Source organism: Hypomesus transpacificus, chromosome 16 (genome assembly GCF_021917145.1).
Source record: "Hypomesus transpacificus isolate Combined female chromosome 16, fHypTra1, whole genome shotgun sequence".
NCBI lineage: Eukaryota > Metazoa > Chordata > Actinopteri > Osmeriformes > Osmeridae > Hypomesus > Hypomesus transpacificus.
In genome coordinates this window covers 987,631-1,009,874 of record NC_061075.1, presented here as the reverse complement: position 1 = coordinate 1,009,874, position 22,244 = coordinate 987,631, and the positions used below count along the sequence as shown (strand labels likewise).

The 22,244-nt window shown below is 45.5% G+C and overlaps 4 protein-coding genes and 1 long non-coding RNA gene across 8 annotated transcripts; all 5 read right to left on the bottom strand.

The window, feature by feature from the left end:
- Positions 1-1,387: 1,387 nt before the first annotated feature.
- faslg (Fas ligand (TNF superfamily, member 6)) lies at positions 1,388-3,641 on the bottom strand. 2 transcript variants are annotated; one of them, XM_047037291.1, is made up of 4 exons: positions 3,320-3,641; positions 2,626-2,671; positions 2,326-2,388; positions 1,388-2,075 (listed from the first exon to the last, which is right to left on the bottom strand). In XM_047037291.1, the coding sequence occupies exons 1-4, from the start codon at positions 3,590-3,592 to the stop codon at positions 1,660-1,662; spliced, it is 798 nt and encodes a 265-aa protein (XP_046893247.1). In that variant the 5' UTR covers positions 3,593-3,641; the 3' UTR covers positions 1,388-1,659. The 2 variants fall into 2 exon arrangements, with proteins under 2 accessions (XP_046893247.1, XP_046893248.1); XM_047037292.1 differs by having other exon boundaries at positions 1,388-2,072.
- Positions 3,642-5,813: 2,172 nt separating this feature from the next.
- On the bottom strand, positions 5,814-9,273 carry si:dkey-86e18.1 (uncharacterized protein LOC557342 homolog). 3 transcript variants are annotated; one of them, XM_047037287.1, is made up of 6 exons: positions 9,149-9,273; positions 8,945-8,985; positions 8,769-8,843; positions 8,335-8,524; positions 7,047-7,773; positions 5,815-6,789 (listed from the first exon to the last, which is right to left on the bottom strand). In XM_047037287.1, exons 1-5 carry the CDS (start codon positions 9,213-9,215, stop codon positions 7,082-7,084), a joined length of 1,065 nt encoding a protein of 354 aa, XP_046893243.1. In that variant the 5' UTR covers positions 9,216-9,273; the 3' UTR covers positions 5,815-6,789; positions 7,047-7,081. The 3 variants fall into 3 exon arrangements, with proteins under 3 accessions (XP_046893242.1, XP_046893244.1, XP_046893243.1); XM_047037286.1 differs by having other exon boundaries at positions 5,814-7,773; XM_047037288.1 differs by having other exon boundaries at positions 5,814-7,740.
- A 448-nt stretch (positions 9,274-9,721) lies between these two features.
- LOC124478827 lies at positions 9,722-11,529 on the bottom strand. Its single transcript, XR_006957278.1, has 4 exons — positions 11,472-11,529; positions 11,284-11,330; positions 11,003-11,076; positions 9,722-10,031 (listed from the first exon to the last, which is right to left on the bottom strand). It is a non-coding gene; the product is annotated as an uncharacterized LOC124478827 (long non-coding RNA).
- A 1,449-nt stretch (positions 11,530-12,978) lies between these two features.
- Positions 12,979-16,034, bottom strand: LOC124478839 (CARD- and ANK-containing Inflammasome Adaptor Protein). The gene is made up of 4 exons (XM_047037305.1): positions 14,849-16,034; positions 14,338-14,521; positions 14,017-14,239; positions 12,979-13,719 (listed from the first exon to the last, which is right to left on the bottom strand). Exons 1-4 carry the CDS (start codon positions 16,032-16,034, stop codon positions 12,979-12,981), a joined length of 2,334 nt encoding a protein of 777 aa, XP_046893261.1.
- A 2,753-nt stretch (positions 16,035-18,787) lies between these two features.
- jun (Jun proto-oncogene, AP-1 transcription factor subunit) lies at positions 18,788-20,895 on the bottom strand. Its single transcript, XM_047037289.1, has one exon. It carries the CDS (start codon positions 20,471-20,473, stop codon positions 19,499-19,501), a length of 975 nt encoding a protein of 324 aa, XP_046893245.1. The 5' UTR covers positions 20,474-20,895; the 3' UTR covers positions 18,788-19,498.
- Between the last annotated feature and the right edge of the window lie 1,349 nt (positions 20,896-22,244).

The following is a 22,244-nucleotide window of genomic DNA, read 5'->3' as shown; positions in this document are numbered from 1 at the left end:
GTCGCTTTGGATAAAAGCATCTGCTAAATGAATAGTACCATTGAGCATAAGATACATTGTGATTTGAGATGTTAAAATACTCTGAACTACTATCATTCTTATGAAACACTTTCAAAGTGCTTATAAAAGTACCTGTATTCATGTACCCAATCACATCACAGATCCAAAAATCAGTTGGGATTGAGAGAAACGAAATGACAGTCATGCAGTTCAAAAGTGTGCGAGAAGAGGGCGCCCCCGGGTAGACGGCTGCCTCTCACTTAGTGAGAACCCGAGACGACATCCTGGATTGTCCGCCCCGAGAGTACACGGAACGGGTTTGCGTAAAATTGCTTAAAAAACGCAATACCTTTTTTTCCGGACAGCAGAGGGCGCCAAACACACAAACTGCGTAAAAAGCCGCCCCTCTCGCCAGAAAACGCCGCCCCTAATTTAACCGGTCGGCCCATGCCTAAAACCGCCCCTAATTGTGGACTCAATAATACCATCCTCTCAAGAGGTTTGGTTCCCTAGACAGTAACTAACCCTTTACCCTTCTTAAGTTTCTATTTATCAATGCCTGACATGCTTGCCAGTGCTGTACCGAAATCGGTGACGTAATGACTGTTGTGTTCTCATGGTTTGCCAATGTTAGGATTAGGGTTAGGATTAGGACTCTAACATTTATTGAACTGTATGAATGGCACTACTCTGGCTAGTGGACGTAGCTTTTAAACATCCATGTCAACATGAATAACGAATGGAAAGGTGAACAATGCAGCATGCACAGTTTTCACCAAACTGGAGCATGTTGGGGCCCCGATGGTTCTGACAGCAAAACATAACGAAACCTTTCTGCATTTCTGGTGTGTATGTCTGAGGCTCCCCTCCCCTCCCCCCCCCCACTCCTCCCCTCCCCTCCCCCCCCCCCCCCCTCCTCCCCTCCCCTCCCCTCCCCTCCCCTCCCCCCCTCCTCCCCTCCCCCCCTCTTAAACTGCAACCCACGAGACATTCACACAGGAAGTAGAATCAGCTTCTAAGGAACACTCTGTGCCTCATCTGAGGCCGGCAGGAAGTGCTCACATGCTGCAGCCCCCTCGCCTGTGCCCACCACATGCTAAGAGCGAGACCGTGTGTGTGTGTGTGTGTGTGTGTGTGTGTGTGCATATTGTGTGTGCGTGCGTGTGTAGAAGCAATATGTTTTATCTGCACTTGCAAATGGCATTGTGCATAAATCTTTCTCGTGACATTTAATCCAATAATTATATTGATTTTTCTATCACATTTTTGGTGTGCTTAGTGCTTACCACATTGTGCTGCTGACTAATACAAACGTTTCCACCTGTTCAGCGTTCGTGCACGAGCTGACGCCAAACGGAAAGATATGCCACCCCATCCAATCCAAGAAAATATTTTATTACAATCACACATCTGCACGTTAATCACATTTGTTTATCAGCCAATACATCATGACAAACATCAATCTGAAGTAACAGTTATCCATGAAAAGTACATTCAGCCCTATGCTCCCATATCAGAATAAATACCCATGCTGCCTATTAGTTCTACTGCCTTCTGACTTAGTGTTTCTGGACGTCTCATGCATGTCAACGCACCCGACAAGAGGCCCAGCCTCTTTCACCAATAAATAAAAGCTTGTGCTTTTTAAGGGGTCCCCCTTTAGACTTTGTAAAGCCCAAAGAAGTTGCCGTTGTGGTTATGACTGATCATGTCCGGTCTGGACACATTCACGTAGATCCCGTCACCCCCCTGGAGCTGATGGACCGAGCCCAGATGACTACCGGACGACCACAGCTGCTGTTCTCCGTTGGAGCGACAGAATCCCTCCCTGCGGGCCTGCATCAGAATGAGGTCCTTGGAGTGCCCTGGTCTCCTCAGGAGAACAGTGTGGATCAGCCCATCTGTGGGAGAGCAGTGCTTGATGAGGTATTCCACCCGTGAGTAGACTTGGTACAGTCCGGTGTGGTTCACCTGCAGTTCCCCTGCTCGGTACACCACCCCCCCCTTGGTGAATGCCCGGCCTGTCTGGGGCTCCCAGCCCAGAGTCTTCTTGGATCCAGCTTGGCCATACCCTGCTGCGGAGAATAGGGGGGAGCAGAGGACGGCGTTAGAGAGTGGAGGAGGGGTGAGGAGGAGAGGGGAGGGGAGGAGGGGAGGAGGGGAGGAGGAGAGGGGAGGAGGAGAGGGGAGAGGGGAGAAAGGGAGGGGAGGAGGAGAGGGGAGGAGAGGAGGAGGGGCGAGGAGGAGAGGAGGAGAGGGGAGGAGGAGAGGGGAGGAGGGGAGGAGGAGAGGGGAGGAGGAAAGGAAATGAAGACTGGAGCTTACCAATGACATGGGCTGCAGGTCTTTCATCAGTCTCCTCTCTAGGTCGTTCTGCTTCCTGGAGACCTGGAATCATGACAGCCAAATTAGCTGCAGGACACCCCTGTTTTCTTATTCCCCTTTATGAGATTACTGGACAGAGGGGGATGCTGAACAGTGGTCTATTAAGCAGAATCCAAAGAATGAGGGAGGGAGGGAGGCAGGAGAGAGAGAGGGAGGGAGGGAGGCAGGGGGAGAAGGAGAGAGAGAGGCAGGGGGAGAGAGAAAGAGAGAGAGAGAGAGAGGGGGGGGGGGGAGACTCACCAACTTGCTTCTGTAGCACAGGCCCCCCATTTTGTGTAGATATTTCCTGTTTAAGGAGAAATACATATTTCAATGCTGTGCAAGACAACAAACCATTTCCTTTTCTGATCTGATAGCCTTTCTAACACCAGAGTTCAGATATTTTGTGGTAGAAGGTGATGAGCAGAGATGTAGAGCTGACAACATATCCTGTTAGGCCAGACTGGTGACCACAACTTGGATGTTGCAGTTCAGCAGTGTTTAAATGTCACAGCTCAAATGCAGATGGGTTTCAAACCCCCTGCGAAAATGTATGGTCGTTTGTTTTACATAATTTCCATCTACCTTCTACTACCACCGACCTCAGACTGCCCACTCCATTTCCAGGATTGTGATATCACACTGAGAAATCGCACTGCAAGTTTACACAGCAGCAAATTGGAAAAAACGGGGTAACAAATACTTATATAATCAGAAGCTTTTGACGACAGCGAGAGCAATAAAAAGGTCTCTATGGCTATTCTCCTGAGTATTCAACTAACTCACAACTCAATACTTTTTAACTCACTCATCCTTGCAAATCTCACCCTTCCTTCCACCCCATTAAATTCTTCAACTTTCCAACACATTACATGTTCTCTAATCAATTTCAACCCCCCCCCCCCACACCCACACACACAAACCCTCTGATCTTCTCCCCTTGGCGTCGTCTCACCTGTTGCACCGTAGCAAGTTCCATCTGTAGCCTGTGGATCTGCAAGGCCCCCAGTCCCAGAGCTGCAAACACCAGCAGCAGGACAAACAGCACAGCCAGCAGCAGGGCCCCCTGGCAGGGCCACTCCTTCCCCCCCCGTCTCCTCACCCTCTCTTGGGCCGGGGGGAACATCCAACAGGGGACCAGGTCTGGAGGATGGACCGTGGAGGGAGGATCTCTGCCGTGGTCCACCATGAACACCTGGGGGTATGGAGTGGTCATGCTGCAGGACATGGAGTGTGTGTGACTGAGGAGTGTGTTCTCTGCAGACAGGAAAGGTGGTTGTATAGCACCTCTGGCTTGAAGGTTCCACCCCCACACAAACGTCACTTCTCTCTCTCCCTCTCTCTCTCTCTCTGATGTACCTCAGTACCTTTCTCACTTCCTGTTTGGCTGGAGGTTTCCTTCGATGTTAGCATGGATGACCCATGCACGCTTCAAGCCGGGTTAAAGAGGACAACTTCCTTGAGGGCTGAGGTTGGTTGAGGGGCAGTTTTATGAGCGTGTGTGAAGCCCTCTGTGACATTGACATTAAAAAGGGCTCTACAAATATATTTTTTGAATTTAAAAGGATCAACACACTGTTACACTGTTTCACACTCAAGAATACTAATGAAAACCGCCCAACTTGTTGGATTTTATGTCACCACATATTTTATATATATATATATACATACACACAAACATAAATACATACAGACATACTGACTACCACATATTACATAAAGGGAATGTACAAAACATACATACAAACATACATGTAGCTCATACATATGCACAATAATTCAAACAGGTATAGATGTGTGTTCCAGTGTTTCCAGAGTTGGGAGGTATATCTGGTATCACTAAGTGCAGGGCTGGTTAAGGTAATTAAAATTGTATTATTTGACTCTGTTAATCAGCAAATGAATCTGTAGATAAAATTCCTCAGCATCAATTTTTCTTTCTCTTAGTCTTTACTTTAACGCAACCTTTCCCACCAGTACCTCACTTTCAAAGGAAGTTAAGAGGTTTAACTGACCTAACCACCATCGTGGTCTTTCCTGGCAAATGCACCATTCGAAAGAAAAAGTATCAAGCTCTAAAGGGGGTTTATGTAATCACACCCTAAAATGCTTACCGTGGCAACTTTAGAGATGAGTCAAAGACGACCCAATTTGAAACTAGTTGGTGGCTTTCCTGCTGAATGAGCTACCGCTGCATCAAATACTTGAACAAATCTCCAAATATTAGCCACAAAACCTGTCATCTTCAGAGACTGGCGCCGATCTCACAGGGTACTCAACAGTGTGGATGACAACTTCAATATCAAAGTCTGACCTGAGTTAAAACACTTTCCTGCAGGATAGCGTGCCATAAACAGAAAATCTCTTCACTCATTTCTACTTAATACTGACAGCTTTAGACACAGTTTGTTTGTAAACAGTGATGCAGCATTTAAGTCAGTTTCAAAAGTGCACACTGATACGTTAGTGGGAAGATGCTCTGCCACATGAAAAAGAACAGAACGCTGACATCTGCTTTCATCTTGCCTGTGTGAGAACTAAGGGCATGTTGGGGTAGAGAGAGAGAAGGGGGAGGAGAGGGGAGAGAAGGGGGAGGAGAGGGGAGAGAAGGGGGAGGAGAGGGGAGAGAAGGGGGAGGAGAGGGGAGAGAAGGGGGAGGAGAGGGGAGAGGGGAGAGAAGGGGGAGGAGAGGGGAGAGAAGGGGGAGGAGAGGGGAGAGGGGAGAGAGAGGAGAGGGGAGAGAAGGGGGAGGAGACAAGTGGGGAGAGAGAGAGAAGGGGGAGGAGAGAGGAGAGGGGAGAGAAGGGGGAGGAGAGGGGAGAGAAGGGGGAGGAGAGAGGAGAGGGGAGAGAAGGGGGAGGAGAGAAGTGGGGAGAGAAAGAGAAGGGGGAGGAGAGAGGAGAGGGGAGAGAAGGGGGAGGAGAGGGGAGAGAAGGGGGAGGAGAGAAGTGGGGAGAGATAGAGAAGGGGGAGGAGAGAGGAGAGGGGAGAGAAGGGGGAGGAGAGAGGAGAGGGGAGAGAAGGGAGAGGAGAGGGGAGAGAAGGGGGAGGAGAGAGGAGATATAGAGAAGGGGGGCGGGCAGAGAGGCAATGCAAAGACAGAGGAGAGCAAGACAGAAAGAGATAGAGACGTGTGGGCGAAAGGGTCGACCTTTTCCTCCTTTGAAAGCTGTCATTTTCTGCTTACTAGAACGCATCTCCCTTCCATACAATTAATTATTTCCATCAGTGTGGCCATTTCGTCTATCTGCAAGCACCACAGCACAGTCATCTTGTCTTGTCTGTTCTCCCTCTCTCCATCTCAACCACACAGGGTCCTCACGTAAAGCTGACTGACACGGGTAGAGAACAAGATGGCAGTTGTGATATAAACTTGGAAATCAACAATGTACGTGTTCAGCTGCACATAGTTCTGCTTTCTTTTTTTTATTTTATCTTATTTTTTTATTCTCTCTATACATGAGGAAGTCCATATGTATACTTCCTAATCATTTGAATTGATCCATTATTAGATGATCACCTAGGTGGATAATAAAAAAATCTCTCATTTTCGACTGGAACTATTCAGTAGTTCATAAACAACTTGAATGTGTAGTCTGTAAACAGTCTTTCTCTGTAAATGCACACAACTTCACAATAAAGGTCACTAAAAGGTAACAGACATGGATGAAAATTGGCAAAAGACTTGCTGTGTGTGAATGCTCTTGTCTGCTAAATACATCACAAGAAAACACTGGTCTGATTTGATGGATAATCATCTGCAGTACACATGGATGTTTATTCTTTTGGATTTTGGAGTGCCATATCAAGAAAGTATTAAGAACATTATTCAAAATTCCTGCATTGGTTTAAAATCTACAGTACATCAAAGTTGAACTGCATGACCGCAAACACCCCTTGTATTTGCGCATGTCCTGTCAATGGAAGCAGCCCTGTTCTGTCCACCCCTCCAGTCCAGGGCCTCGTGTATCTGGAAGTTCACCCCTGCCCCACCCTTCCAGTCCTGGCTATCATGTATCTGAATCCCTCCCACGTCCCAGAAAACCCAGGCCCTTAGGTAGAGGAGGTTCACACAGTGTCGTGGGAAACTGTGTCTTTGGACTAGAGGGCAACACATCAGTTCACTCTACTACCCCAGATGCAACCCTGCTTCCAAGAAGTGTTGCATTTAAAGCACGACAGTGGAGCAGCTGGGGACGAGGTGGTGTTGAGGGGCTGTGGGCTGTGTGGTTGCCTGCATTCAAACGAGTGTTCGGGTAACTGAGTCAGCAAATCTGCTTTCAGCAGCATCTGATGTAACTACTGAGCATGTGGTCATGGTGATGACTGATAACACAGCAGTCGATTGACAGATGAATCACTCCCCCCCTCCACTGCAGGCAGTAGAACAGCTCACCAGTTTCCTTGTCCCACTTCACATCATACCTAGAGCATCAGGGAAGAGCCGGTGAACACCTTTCCTCCATACTAAAATCCGTAAATATGCAAAGATGAAATCAATGTCAATAAATGACAAGAAGGATTTTTTAAATATATATATATTTTTGTGGATGGAAAAATCCATCTCGTAATTTTTATTGACGTCATACATTTTATCTTCATGCATTTACGGATATATATACACACACACACACATATTTCTTTATATATATATAAACCGCTTGTATATTCACACAAATCACCTGATTCCTATTTTAAGTAAACGTCTCCTTGCTTGTCACGTTGCAGATTCCTCATCTGAGGACGAGTAGCAGGCTAGCCCCAGGACATGTCCCATACTGTCCCCTGTCTCCACATCGAGTCCCAGGACATGTCCTGTCCTGTCCCCTGTCTCCACATCTAGCCCCAGAACATGTCCTGTCCTGTCCCCTGTCTCCACATCTAGCCCCAGGACATGTCCCATCCTGTCCTCCGTCTCCACAGCATTCCTCCTTGTCCTCCCCTCCCCCGCAGAGACACAGTCCATCACTGAGCCTCGCCCCCCTCCCCTCCTCCCACCCCGTTCCCCTGCTCGCCCGGGGGAGCCAGGCCCTCTGGCCTGGGCGATGGCCCGGCCCAGGGGGGAGCTGTGGAGGTTAGGCAGGCCTGAGAGCAGCACCCTGGCTATGCTGGGCGTCTGGGAGGAACCAAGCTCCACCGGGCCTCGACACCCAGCTAGAGCCACTGCCAGTCGGGTCCGGTCGAAGGAGAGGGGCTGGTCCTGGTCGGCATGGCCTGACTCTGATGCTAGGGGGCTGGGGTCGGCGCTGGCAGCGACTACAGAGTAGCGGGACTCTGATTGGCGATCCTCTTTCTCGTGGGCTAAAGTGTTGTCACTTCCTGTCCTGTCGTGAGCCCCTTCGCAGTCTCCTTCCGCCCGTGGTGTGCTCCCGTGACCTGAATCCAGCGGCACACAGCGTGGTTTCTTAGCTACGGGGGAATCACATGACATCATTTCATAAGAAGCAATCGCTCCACTACAGCTGACCTCATAACCCAGATGTTATCAGATGTTAGTTTATTTCCTCCAGGAACTCAATGACACGTATTGAGGAACTTGTTGCACTTGTTGGTTAGTTGTAACTGATTTAGCTACTTGTACTCACTGTGAATTATATTATTGTTGCTTGCTTTGCTCCAGGTACACTCTAGCACTTTCGTGGATCATGTCGTTAATTGTAACTCGTTTAATTCCATGCTCTTCTGGTTCTACCCATTGGCTCTTATTTGCTTTTCACAATGTCTGCTTCATGTTTTGGCTACCCACATTGTGTTTGGGGTTATCTGGTTGTCTATGCACCTTTAGCTTTGGATAAAAGCGTCTGCTAAATAACTAAATGTAAATGTAACCCATTAAGAGGCTATATGTAGAAACTACTATGAAGAAACTGAAACTTACTACCTTCATATCTGAAGACGGTGACATCATCACTGCAATGCCATGACTAAGGGCAGTAGAGCACCACAGAGCTAAACTATTTGCCGACTGACCGTAGCCGACAGAGCGGAGGGGGTCTTCCCTCTTCTTAGCGTATGCCCGTGGAGTCCAGGGCTGGTGTTTGCAGGAAGGGTCTAGGGCTCGCAGCTTCGACAGAAAGCGTTTGTACTCCTTCTCCAGACCCTCGATGCAGAACTGAAACTCTGCTATCTTTCTCTCAGGGTAGTGAGATAGCTGTGACTGCTGTTTGGACGGGTCAGAAACGTTTTTCAGTCACGTCCCCACTTTGAAAATGTTGCAGGTACCCAGTACCATTCTAATTCAAACCTTATTCTATAGCACAGTATAACCCTCCTCCCAATTCATGATCAACAAGACAAAATCAATGTAGAGGTCCCATTGTCAGACACTTTAGATGCAAACTCTCCCCATCAAAAAGGGCCTTATTGACCCTTTAGACATGCTAACTCCTGACTTGGATAACTACCTGGAGATAGTACTCGATCTCTCTTTTGATGCTAGGGATCCACTTCTTCACTGCAGAGGCGGAGTTAAGGGTTGCCTGTGAAAAAGTATGATCGGGTTAATGCAACGTCAAACAGAAAGTCACTTCTGGAGAGGCTGAACGTGCTTGCTGAATTGCTCGTAGCAAATACAACTTACAAGTTTGGGTCTACGTTCATGGATATCTTTTATTCGACCCTCTGTTCAGAAACATGACAAAATGCATTAGCAAAATTCCTTTAGAATATGGATCTGCGTAAATCTGAACATCGATGGGGAATAGTATAGCTTACAAACAAGCTAGCTCGGTTAGCTAGCTAGTTTCACTTGTAATGTATCGTAAATATGTGAACTAACACTTGCCCTCTCTTTCCTTCTGAAGCCATAATCTGTTCAATTTTCCTTGCTGTTTTTCTTCATTCCTCGCCATCGGACATGCAACCACAGCACGGGGAAACCCACTTCCTATTTGAGTTTGAGAAGGTAAACGTCACGTGACATGTGACGTAGTTTTTGCGCTCTAACTGCCCTTGACAGCTGAATTAAAAAATATATTTTGTAAAAAAATCGATTGATTTCCTTTAATTTGCTTCATGAGAACTTGAGGTTTTAATCCCCGATTGAACTGCACATAAATGCAGTCAGTAGAGGCATTGCCAATGTGGATGTAATTGATTCCAATCAAGTGTTATATCAAATGGTAATAGCCTACAGCATGTCTCTACAACTATTGGAGGTAGGGGCGGGATGTGTGCATGCAACCGCCATATTTGGCTTTATGGACTTCTCCCATGAAGTTCTGTTCAGGATTCTCTGAGTGCTCCGTCCCTTATTTGTCTCTGCAGTAACGTCTCTGAGGGCTAGTTTGTTTGTGTTTATTTCACTGTTTGACAGCATACTAACCAAGCCTTACAGACACCAAAAAGGACAAACATTTCTCACATTTATATTCATGTTTATTCATTTAGGTTAAAGGTTTGCAGGGCATGCCTTAAATAGGCCTACATCATTGGCCTTTCATCCAATCATCCATTGTCACTCCCGGTGGGAATTTGGTAATGGCGGTGGACCCACTGTCATCCCCAATAAGGCCTTTTCTTCGGTATGACGTGCCTGGTGGCAGTCATACCTTGGCAGTCATACCTTGGTGGCCTGGTGGTAGTATTTTACTGATTGGTATGCTTTTTTCACCTGTTTTTTTTTTGTTCGGCAATCGACCTCTTTTTACTCTGGTCAGGGTATCAGGCTGTGAACATAACTGAAATTAGTGATTTAACAATTTAAACAATTCATCGCGGCCTCTTGAACACCCACAGTTAATGGCTCAAGTTAAGGAGGTACAGAAGTAGCCTGTTCTAGTAATCTGCTTGATAAGTTTCCCACATCAAATCAAATACAAAAACGGTTGGTGAACTGACTATCACTATTTTCATTTCAGATCCATGATACTGTAACACTTTACCGTTTTTTACAATTGCTACAACAGTTTTCTCAATACCTTTAACATGTTTCCTAAACTCTTAACACATTTAGCACAACATCCGTCTGTGTAGGCTGTACAATTAACACATTTCTTGTTGCTTTGACACAAAATCATGTTCAAAACCTAAATTATTGGCTAGAGTCAAAGTGAACAGTTGTTTGTATTGTGAATTGCAAGACAAATATATCCCCTGTATTTTATTCCATTGCTACTGAGAAACAGCTGAAGTTATGCAAATACTGTACATCACAGGTGATTCCCAACTAAACACTCAGGTGTTGAGGTTCTTTCAATTGCATGACCATATGGTATAGACAGTAAAGAGGACCTCTTAAGGCTGATCTGGTGTGGAAAAAGAACAATATAGAGCAACACAAGAAAGTAAGAATACAGTAATGCCTGCACGAGGGAGAAGAAGACAAGTACCAGGACAAGGGAGAGGAAGACAAGTACCAGGACAAGGGAAAAAGTGACCTAAGTATTGAGAAATGTGTCCCAGCGACTGTAAAAAACTGTAAAAAAAAATTGTTGAACAATTTGTATTGTAAACCACCCAGTAATGCTTGCCTAATTATAGTGAAAGTAATTTAACGTGTTATAGCATGGATTTTGTTACATGCTATAAAAACAAACACAATATTTAGGTATTCCTACTCACCTCATCCACAATGACCCCTTGTGTATAAAACCTACATAAACCTTTAATTAAACTATAAAACCTAAAAGCCACTGACCTCCTCAGCTGTGACTGTGATGACCAGGACCAGGACCAGGACCACTACCAACAGCAGACTTCTCATTTCTCCAACTGGGAAATAGCACATGAATCAGGTCTCAAAGGGGTTATTGCAAACAGTGGATCTCAAAATGTTAGAATCATTTCACATGCCTTAGCAATATAATGTGTTTTCACTGGATTGCCACATCACAGCTGGAGTATAAAATGGTGTTGGTATACAGTGGAAAAATATACAACTAAACTCAACATTAAAAAAAACTACTCAAATATATTCACCTGAGTTCCTGTCTGCTGGAGACAATCTACAGTTTTAAGTATGAATTCTAGAACATTTGACACAGAACATGAGTTATATTAGTCATGCGGAGACTTTGTAAAATATTATATTTTGAAGTATGAATGTCTGAAAACACCTGCGACCTTCGGAGTCCCAAACAATGAAACGGTATACATATAACTCTCACCTGCTTACCAGAAACACCTGAATCCCTCTCAGACAGAAGAAGGCCGACCCTTAAATATAGTACAGAACAATGAAGGACAGCCCAGCACATGGTAGAACAATGAAGGATAGGATATCACATGGTAACGATAGGCAGACACATTTGAATTCTCTCTCCAAGAAGAGGTGCAAATTTGGTAGCTATAAAAGTACTGACTTTTTTTATCTTCCTATACATTTAGTCATTTACATTTAGTCATTTACATTTAGCAGATGCTCTTATCCAGAGCGACTTACAGTAAGTACAGGGACATTCCCCTGAGGCAAGTAGGGTGAAGTGCCTTGCCCAAGGACACAGCGTCATTTGACACGGCCGTGAATCGAACTGGCAACCTTCAGATTACTAGCCCGACTCCTTAACCGCTCAGCCACCTGACTATACTGCCTTAGGATGAGGAGTAGAGATACCATCCTCTTTTATTAAAGCCGTTAGGGAAGTTTACATATATCAACAGGATGACTCATTTATCTTACTTTTATTACCAGTGACTGGTTACTGTCACACTTGTCTGAAAGACTGGAGAAAAGCACTAACATTGTGAAGGCACAACAGTTGTGACACTCTTCCTTCTTACAGCACGACCCAATAAACAAAGTAAATATTAGTTTAAGGCCCCGCATTGGACATTTTGTAATTTAATTTTTTTGCCTATCAAAGGGCCCCCTACACAATTTTTGTTTAGGGCCCTCAAAACTCTAGGGTTTATGCCAAATGCTTTCATTGGTTGAGAAGTGTGATGACGTTCACCCCCCCCCCCCCCCCTCCCCCCAATCATACTGAGCAATCAAATTGCCCATACATCCAGCCTTGCAGTGAGCAACGACTTTCAAAGTAATATATTTTTTTTTTTTTTTACTGCGTTAATGCAAGATCAAATAATTGTCTGCGTTATTTCATTAATGTGTTAATGTATGAGTTGCCAAATCCGCTTAAAATAAGGCTTCTTCCTTCTAATGGTAGAAACATTCCTTTTTAATTGTAATATGAATATAAACAGCTATGACTAATTTAAAGCAAGGTGATACCTTCCCCTTGTGGTCTGTTTGAGAACATACATAAATATGATACAGATCTCAAATTCAATTTTTTGGCACCTACGTTCATTTCACCATAAAAGAAAGCAAAGTATAATTGTATTTATCGGACCACATGACTAGCCAGTTAAACAATATGCTTCTGATTAATCTGTTACCATATACACCTTACATTTAATCATTTATTGTCTTAGGCTAGTATAGGTCTTGTCTTAGGCTAGTATAGGTCTTGTTTTAGGTTAGTATAGGTGATTATGTGTAATAGTGTATAATGTGTATCATTGTATTTTGCATAATTTTTTGTATATTAGGATGTTTATTATTATTATTTTATTTTATTTGAGTATGTTGTTCTGTGCACCTGACAACAAAACTTAAACTTGAAACATGTATTCCCTGACTCATTCATGACAGGATCAACAATTCACTTCGGTCTATTTGATGAGCAGCATCTTCTTCTTAAGCAGAGTAGCGGTGTCTTCATGCTCGCGGGTGTCCCCATCTTCCGCCACCTTTAGTGGCGTCTTCCCCACATTATTGGTGGCCTGGAGGTCAGCCCTCCCCTTCCTCTCTCCCTGTCCCCAGCCCACCAGCCTCTTGACTGCCTCCCGGTGGCCAGAACGGGAAGCGCAATGCAAGGGGGTGTCCTTGCTGTTATCCAGAGCGTTGATCTTCGCGCCGCCGCGAAGTAGCAACTCGACAACGCCGTCGTGGCCTCTCTCGGAAGCGGCGTGGAGAGGGGTCCTCCTCCACGCATTCCTCTCGTCCACATCTTTCTTCTTTAGCGACGAGAGGAGAGCCGTGACCACGCCGGCGTGCCCGTGGGCGGCTGCCTGATGCAGAGGGGTGGAGCCGTCCATGTCCTTAGCCCCTCCCTTCGCCTTGTGGGCCAGGAGTGACGTCACGGCGTCCAGTCTGCCCTCCGCGGCAGCCAGGTGCATAGGAGTCCTCTTTTCCTTGTCCGTGGCGTTGGGGTCGGCCTTCGCAGAGAGCAGAAGCCCCACCACGGAGCTCTCTCTCTGGGTCGAAGCTGCCCAGTGCAGGGCTGTCCTCCCCTGTCGGTCCCTGGCCCCGGTGTCTGCCTGGCCCTTCAGGAGCTCTGTCACAGCCTCTGCCTGGCCCTGCTGGCTGGCCATGTGCAGGGCTGTCAGGCCGTCCTGGTTTACTGCATTCACCTGGTGTGAATTCATACATCATAACAGCTATTGTGAAATCAACATGATCTTCATACAGTCTTAATATACAGTATTTAGTCTTACTATGCTATAGTTGCTATTAGCATACTGCTTAAACTAATTGCTATTAGCATACTGCTTAAACTAATTGCTATTAGCATACTGCTTAAACTTGCTAAAATGCTTAATACATTTTATGGTTTAATAACTTGAATTAACATGACATACTTTTTACCTTCACAAAAAACACGAAAATTAATACATGAGCGATCAGAGGACAAGCTGGAACTATGTTACCTGAGCACCAGAGTTCAGCAGTAACCCCACTAGAAATGACCTGTTGAGCTGGGCTGCGACATGCAGAGGTGTGTGGGCCTTAGGCCCCGGGGTGTTGGGGTCGAATCCCCTCTCCAGGAGATCCTGAGCTATGGGCACACTCCCGCTGTGGGCAGCCAGGTGCAGGGCTGAGCACAGGTTCGGAAGTGTCGCGTCCACGAGAGCATGTTTGGCTGCCAGGGCTCTGAAGATAAATTTAAAAAGCATTGTTGTGATCAGATCCAGTCATCTACATGCATCATAGGTGTGGTCTGGGTGGAGGTCTGGGTGAAGGTCTGCTACCTGAAGACTTCCGTGTGTCCCAGCTCGGCTGACAGGAGCAGAGGGGTGTATCCCTGTTGGTCACGGGCATTCACGTCCGCCCCACAATCAACCAGAGCGGCGACCACTTCCTCCTGGTTCTTCTTCACGGCCGAGAGGAGTGCAGATCCAAGGGCCTCGGAACCGAGTGCCCCTGCAGCGTGAGCTGGGGTTTCAAAACAGGTATACGTAGAAACGTGAGCACATCTACACACACACACACACACCATGAGAGTAAATGGGTATCTGCAAAGTCTCTGATGTGGAGGGTGGTAAACCAGGGGGTCAGATGGCTGAGCGGTTAGGGAATCAGGCTATTAATGAGAAGGTTGACAGTTCGATTCCCGGCCATGCAAAAATTACATTGTGTCCTTGGGCAAGGCACTTCACCCTGCTTGCCTCGGGGGGAATGTCCCTGTACTTACTGTAAGTCGCTCTGGATAAGAGCATCTGCTAAATGACTAAATGTAAACCAGGCTGCGGTCCTACATACTCAGAAGCAGGCGGAGGATGGGGCCCCGGTTGAGCTCCAGGGCTGTTTCTATGACGACTCGGTCGACCGTGGCTCCTGCTGACAGCAGGACGGTTGCGGTCTTCTCACAGCCGCGGCTAACCGCGTGGAACAGGGCTGTCCATTTGTGGTTATCCCTAGCATCCACCACAGCCCCACACTGCAGGAGAACCTCAGCCAACCGGGAGTCATCCTCCCTGGCTGCTGTATGGAGGAACGAGCCCTGGGCCTGGTTCTTGGGGAGTTTCCTCTCCTCCTCTACCAGGGTTTTGACTGTACCCAAGTGCTTGTTTTTCACCGACAGATGCAGGGGGGTCTTCGACTGTTTATCCAGGGCGTAGATGGGGGCACCGGCGTTCACGAGGCCCCTGACTGCCTGGCTGTGACCCCTGAGGGCCGCTCTATGCAGGGGTGTGTAGCCCTCTTCGTCCCTGACATCCAGCTGGGCTCCTCTGTGTAGGAGCAGCTCGATGATGGACAGGTGGCCGTGTTCTGCAGCCACGTGCAACAGCGTCTCATTGGAGGAATTGACCGCGTTGACGTCTGTGTCTTGTAGAATCTCCTCTAATGAGGAGAGCTCCCCCAATGCAACGGTGCTGAATAAACTTCCTGTTTTGGGTAGTGTTGTGTTTTGTTCCTTTCCCTTTGCCACTTGGCGAGTTGCACCGTCATCCTCTTTCTGAACCTTAGGCTTCCTACTTCCTTTAGAAGTACTTTGAGTTACAACAGGGCATGTATTTTTAACCAATCCCTGCTTGTCCCTCTCCAACAGATACCCAATCAGCTGTCTCCTGGAGTCACGTAAGTTATCATTCACGCACCCCACATAGGCTTTGATCTTCTGGTACAGGTCAGGCTCCGTCAGCATCAGACATGGGTGAAAGAACTTCCGACATGCCCTCTCCCCCTTGGAGACCAGCACGTCCAGGACCCTGGAGTTCCTCTCCTCGCTCGTCCTGAAGGACGACAGGATCACCGATCTCTTCCCGGGGGGCACGACTCCCTCTGTGACGAGGAGGTCCAGCAGGTCCTCAGTGTGGGAGATCCCAGAGACCAGATCCTTCCGCTTCGCTCGAATCACGTCAATCGCGTAAGGGTTGGTGGAAATCTGCGAACGTTTGGAAACTCCTTGAACGTTTGGAAACTCCTTTGGTAGAATATTAAACATTTTAGCCGTCCTTTTAAAGGCCGAAAGGTACATGAATGCACCTGTGTGTGTCTGATCACCGAACAAGCCTCAGTGTGCCTTGTGTTTATTACATCTGCCCAATATCTCACCGTAGCAACCAGGTCAATAGAGAAGCCAGTAACTGTATATCCTACCTAGCTTTATCTGGCCTTTGTTTGAATGAGAACAAACCTGTGTCAGTGGTGAATACTGTTTAAGCCTACCAGGTGTACTTGCCGACCTTCAAATCGATTTGGATTAAGCTTCACCCACTACACTATGTCTGTGCACTCAATGAGTTGACAAATATGACCATATAGCAGGGTAGAATAGCAAGACACTTCATTAGGGCTTCTGCTATGTTGAACTACAAGCTAGCACTGTATGTGCATGAGCATACCCTTACAAAAAAGAAGTATATTAAAGTATAGTACAAGTATACTAAAATATGGATTGTACACTTTTAGTTCACGTTTCATATACTTTTAAGAAGTACACTTAGAAACTAGTTCACTTTTGATATACTTTTAAGTATGCTTTGAAAATAGATCACTTTTGATTTACTTTTAAGAAGTATGCTTTAAAACAGAAAATGGTATTAATTTCTTCTGGAGTAGGATGTACGTTTTCTATTATTATACAGCGAAAACGGTCAAAATACTTTAAAAGTACATTACAGGTAAAAATGTTTAGATCCATCTTGTATATTCTAATTATTCATGTCTAGGAAAATCTATTATGCATTGCACGTTGAATCTTTTTTGGTACTGAAGCTGTAATCTTAATTACTGCCAAAACATTTTGAAGCCCTATACTCTTATACTAATAATTATCAATTGGAGTATTAATGGAAAAAGCTACTTGAGAAAGAAGCAGGTAGAAGGGTTGCATTATGCATTGAAATGCAGTGAAAAAATTAAGATAGCGTGAGTCATTGGCTCGTCAATTTCCATGATGCAAGGCGGTAAAGTGTTCAAATGTGCTGGTAAGTTTGCGTTCTATATGCTAATTTCCTTACACACATTATTACACATTTGTATCAGTATCAGTAGTTACAAATAGTATCATAGTCAGCAATGAGAAATGAAAAGCTTTACGTTCATTTAGCACAATAAATCTGATTCATTTCTTTAGTACGTCCTTCAAAAATGTTGTCTTTACAAAGCAGCATAATGCTTAATCAACCTGAGGACAACTCTGCATGCTGAGATCTCTAGGTTGGCAACAGTGTTTTAGTGTTCAGTCTGCCAGAAGATTGGTGAGGCTGCCGAGTTCCCGTAAAACACACATCTTCCGGGATGACGTCTCTATTTTGGGCCGGCTTAAAGCCTTATATGGTCATGGGGCTACCGTTTCCGGGAATGATGTCATGATGCCCCCACGTTTCAGCAATCGCATCAAAGCAGATTTGCGCAGTGATGATAAATCTGTAAACAAGGTGCGTGTTTATTGAATGCAATATTCTGATAGCAAATGAAAGATTTCCACCTGAATTTCCACTCTTAAAATATAAAGATTTAAACCAATGGTCTTCACTGTGATTCTCCCTTTGTTGATTATAAACTTATCCTTTATGTTATTGTACTCTACCTTTCATAGTTCATAACTAGGTTACTTTGTCTATTATTTTGTCATGAACAATATCTGTGCTGGCTTGATAACAGCGTTTGAAAGTGATTTAGCCAGTGAAATGATTGCTGTAGAAGCTATGTTTATACAAAATCTACCAAACATGGTGTCAAAACGCATTTTAAAAGTCATCAACCCCTTTTTATTGCAGTTTATGTTAGGTAAAAGACAATAATTTCGAACATTTAACGACTGGAATCTTGGACAATGTCGCCATCGAGTGGTACGCCAGGCTACACGTCCAAGTTCATGTGTGTTTGTGTGTGTTTTTTTTATATGTCGACTGTTCTCGAATCTCCGTGTAACGTTTCAGATGTGCCATTGCCACAGATTGTTCATCACTTAGAGGCTCGTCTATTTGTCAACTTCTCCTCCAACGTTATGGTATATTGCTTACTTTTATTTTGAATGTAGTTAAATTTATTGAAAAGAAAACTCGTAATTTCTAAACTATTTGGTATAATTGTAGCTTTTTAAAAATACAGTCTTCTTAACTATAAACGTTAACCTCAGCGTTGTCAGTTTGGTAACCGACACAGTAACTTACTCCCAACTGTCAACATCAATAGACTGATGCAATATGTGGCCAACATCAAACACCACCACACTATAATGACACAGCTATATTAACTTAAGGCACACAAATTAGTACAGCCTATCATTAACGCAGGAGGCTTCGGTTTAAGCTCAATGAAACACCTTAATAAGAAAACGTTTTGTAGGCTTAATTATTAATAGGTTATTTGCACTTTATTTCCATATAAGTTAAGAAGGACAATAAGGCCCGTGAGTTTTATATAGGCCATTGCATTGATGGGTATTTACATTACTTCTATCGTGTTAGATGGACTTTCCCAAGTGGAGCAGAGGAATTGGGTGGCCAACTCATATTGCACACCAATTTGTAGAGTTGCCCTACATCTGTATTGATGGGAGCTGGGTCGTTGACCCTGAAACATAATCACTTAAACAGGATCGATCCAAAGCACTCATGGAATGTACCTATAGAGAACCTAGGAGCATGTTGCTTTTCAGACATGTCGCAACATGTTTTATTGTGTAGCCTACATACTGACAGCACACCCACTGTCAGTCACTCATACTCACAAAACACAGAGGCATTGTCTCAGTTAACAGATAGTTTATTACATTTCTTAAATATTGATTAGTTTCTGAAGAGCTCAGAAAACAAACATTAAAAATAAAAAGTATTTCATATTACAAATGGTAAACTTAAGTACTCCAAGTTGATCTTATTTACATAAAACAATGAGTGGAACCCCATTAAGCAACTTAACAAAAATAAAAGTAACCGTTGAAGATTTTTAACTTAAAGGAAGAAAACAATAGCCAAAAAGTACATTGTACTGTAACTCAGAAGTCAGGCAGCTTTTGTGAAGTGTTCAGTTATTCACAGCCCTCACGCCCTCCTTTGGCGCCTTATAGGCTACAGCAAAAGTATAGGCTATTGTAAATTTATTTTTACTTTCTAATACTGAATGTCTTCGGGTGGTCACTTCCATGCAGAGCTTGGTCTCAATCAACAAAAGTCACTCTAACATATCTTGTACAAAAAAAAACAACACGAAACACAACAGATCGTGTCATGTTTGTTGCTGTTTATCTCTCTTGTTCACCGGCTTGATGTCCAGGGCACCGTCTCCAGAACGCGCCACCGGAGAGCGCGAGGCACCCAGTCCAAGTGCCAGCCCCGTTCCCTCCGGTCTTGTGCTATATCGTCCTACAACCAATGGTGCGGTTGATACAACCTCGCTATCAAACGATGTCCTTTCGTTCAATTTCTGTTACAGTCTGTCGCCCTTTTAGTCCTTCCTTCAGAATGTCTGAAGTTGCTGCGTAAGCATGAGCTGGCACCCGCTGTTGACGTGGTTCATAACCTTCTGCTTCAGCTGGGCCACCTGCTCGCGAAGCATGTTGGCCGTGGACGCGAGATCAGAGTTTTGAGATTTCAGGTTCTTTACTTTGTCCTCGAGCCGAGAGATTCTTTCCAGCTTCCTCTTCCTGCATTTGGAAGCCGCAATCCGATTCCGCATCCTCTTTCTCTCCGCTTTGATGCGCTCTTGGTTCTCCATGTCAATCGGGGACAGAGGGGGGGTCTCTCCAGGCATCTCTGGGACAATTTGGGGCTCTTCTTTAAGCGCTGCCAGTCGGGGAATAGCGGCAGTAGACTGGCCGTACAGAGGAAGCTGCGGCAGGGCAGTTGAGAAGGACATAGTTGGAGCTGAAGTTGTGTAACTCGGGGCGGAGTTGGTGCTGATCGCGGGGTTAAATGTGCTCAGGTCCTCGTAGACGGGTGAATCAGAGCGCATGGCTACGTTGTTGTTATAGGCAACTGCGCCCGCCACAGACGATACAGGCGGCAGGGTGTTTACACTGGGCTGAGGAGCTGAGTTTACACTAACACTGGGCACGTTGGGCATGTGTTGGTGGTGGAGTTCCGCCAGCGCACGAACGAAGCCCTCTGCGAATCCTTCCTGCGCGTCAGTCACGTTCTTTGGGCAGAGGAACTGTGTCGGAGTCGGTGTTGTGGTTATAAGGCCGTTGCTGGACTGGATGATGAGTTGTTCCAGCTCCGGTGAGGCTAGTTTGAGGAGCCCAACGTCCGGAGATGTCAGTATGTCACTGGCTTTCGCCCGTAGATGAGGTTTGAGAGTGACCATTGGGTCGCCTAGGTTCAGTGTCATGTTGTGTTTCAGTGGCTTCTGGTTGTATCCATAACCCGTGTTATCATGCTGAGAAAAAGCGTTCAGCGAGTCATCATAAAAAGTAGTTTCCATCTTGGTAGACATAGAAAACAAACCACCTACTCGCGTTAGAATGTCTCTGCACAATGTTGTTTTATTCCCTCGTTCCTTATTTCACTACTTTTAGGCGAAATGTTCTCAGTAGAAGTTCTTGGCGATAGCGGCAACGTCCTTTTCTTTATCCGAACTTCTATTCTGAGGAGCGGTCGCGTGTCCTAGAACCAAGTCAAAACTTCAGAACTTGAAAGCGCTCCTCCTTGTCACGCTGAAGAATATTTTGTTTCGTGAGCGAAGACGAACGAGTTCTTTAGAACGCTTCTCCCGCTCTGTCCAGACTTGAAGTCAGTCACGAAAGAAAAGCGCTTTCGCTAACTTCAGTATTTAGTTATACACCACCTGTGATGTTGCTCGCCTCTCTTGAGCGGTGTGTATACTCTGAGAACTACAGCGTGGAGGACAACCTTATCTGCTACCGCTGCCTCTCTAAAAATAACGATGATGTCACGCCTAGGCTCTCCCATTGGCTGGAGGCGATTCGAAGGGCGTGCCCTAATTTTCAGATAAGGTGCGTTGCCTTGACGACCACCCAGAAGATTCTTCCCATAAGTCTCGCTCTCGCGGTGCCTTATGGGATGAAGTCATCGTGTAAGGCGAGGAGCGCAGTGCATCCTGGGATTACGTATTGTTTTTGAATATCTTGTTACCCGCTCTCTCTCTGTGGCTGGATTGCCTGTCGTTTTTACATGAATTTTAGTGCAAATATCTGGATTAAATATTTTTGATATAGACTACATTATTTACTGTAGTTTATATGCTATCCCATTGTGGTCCTTTTTATCATGCTTAATAAAATAAACACAATTATTATCATTTTAGCTTTTGGATAATGGACCAGATTTCAAATCTATTCTATTCCTTATAACTGTCACATGCAACATTATTTTCATCTACTAGTAATAGTCTAGCGTTCCACTGCTAAGTATAGAAAGAAGGTTCAGAATAACGTACAGACAGATCTTTTCACTACCCCATGCATAGCGAGTGGTGGGAGGGTATGCAGTAGCTACTGTGAGTGTTTGGTTTGTTATTGCTGCTGTAAATGTCTCGATGGTGCTCTTGTTTCTGTGCTCGGTCCTGTGGTTGGAAACCTTGCCCCTCTTACTCACACACTCTCACACACACACACACACACATACAGCCAACATATGCTGAGACACTGAGAATAGGATACCTGGGCAGGTAACACATGCCAACACAGCTAAAACCATATTCATCCCCAAGACCTATTAAAGTGAGGATTAAAGAACGTACCACAGCCAACCGTAACACTGACGTCCCATCCTCTTAAAGACCCAGTGCATCCCATAGCTCTCCCTGGGACTGTTGGTAATTAGTGGTGGTCCAGTCCATTGTCCCTTGACCTGTGGTCAGAAATCACCGGGGTTTTAATGGGAGGGTCAACACGGTGCCTCTGACGTACCACCTGCCCCCACGCTGTCTGGGTCACCTTCCCAACCGGCATCTTTACTGCCCTGCCCTCCGTCTCCAGCGCGCCACGCCTTAATACGTCCCCCTGGCGCGACACGTAAATCAGTCCCCTCTGTGTTAGCCAGAGCACACAGGGAAGGTCCAGGGTGGGGTGACCCCACAACGTAAAACACCAGCTCTTTATGGTTTGTAATGTTATCTTTATGTACTGAGTATGTCGGATGTATTAACTACTGCTATGAAAGGCAGCCATTAGGGATCGATAAAAATGGTATCTTGTTTTATTTGATTTCATCTTGCTTTGATTGAAAGCCAGAAGAAGAGATAA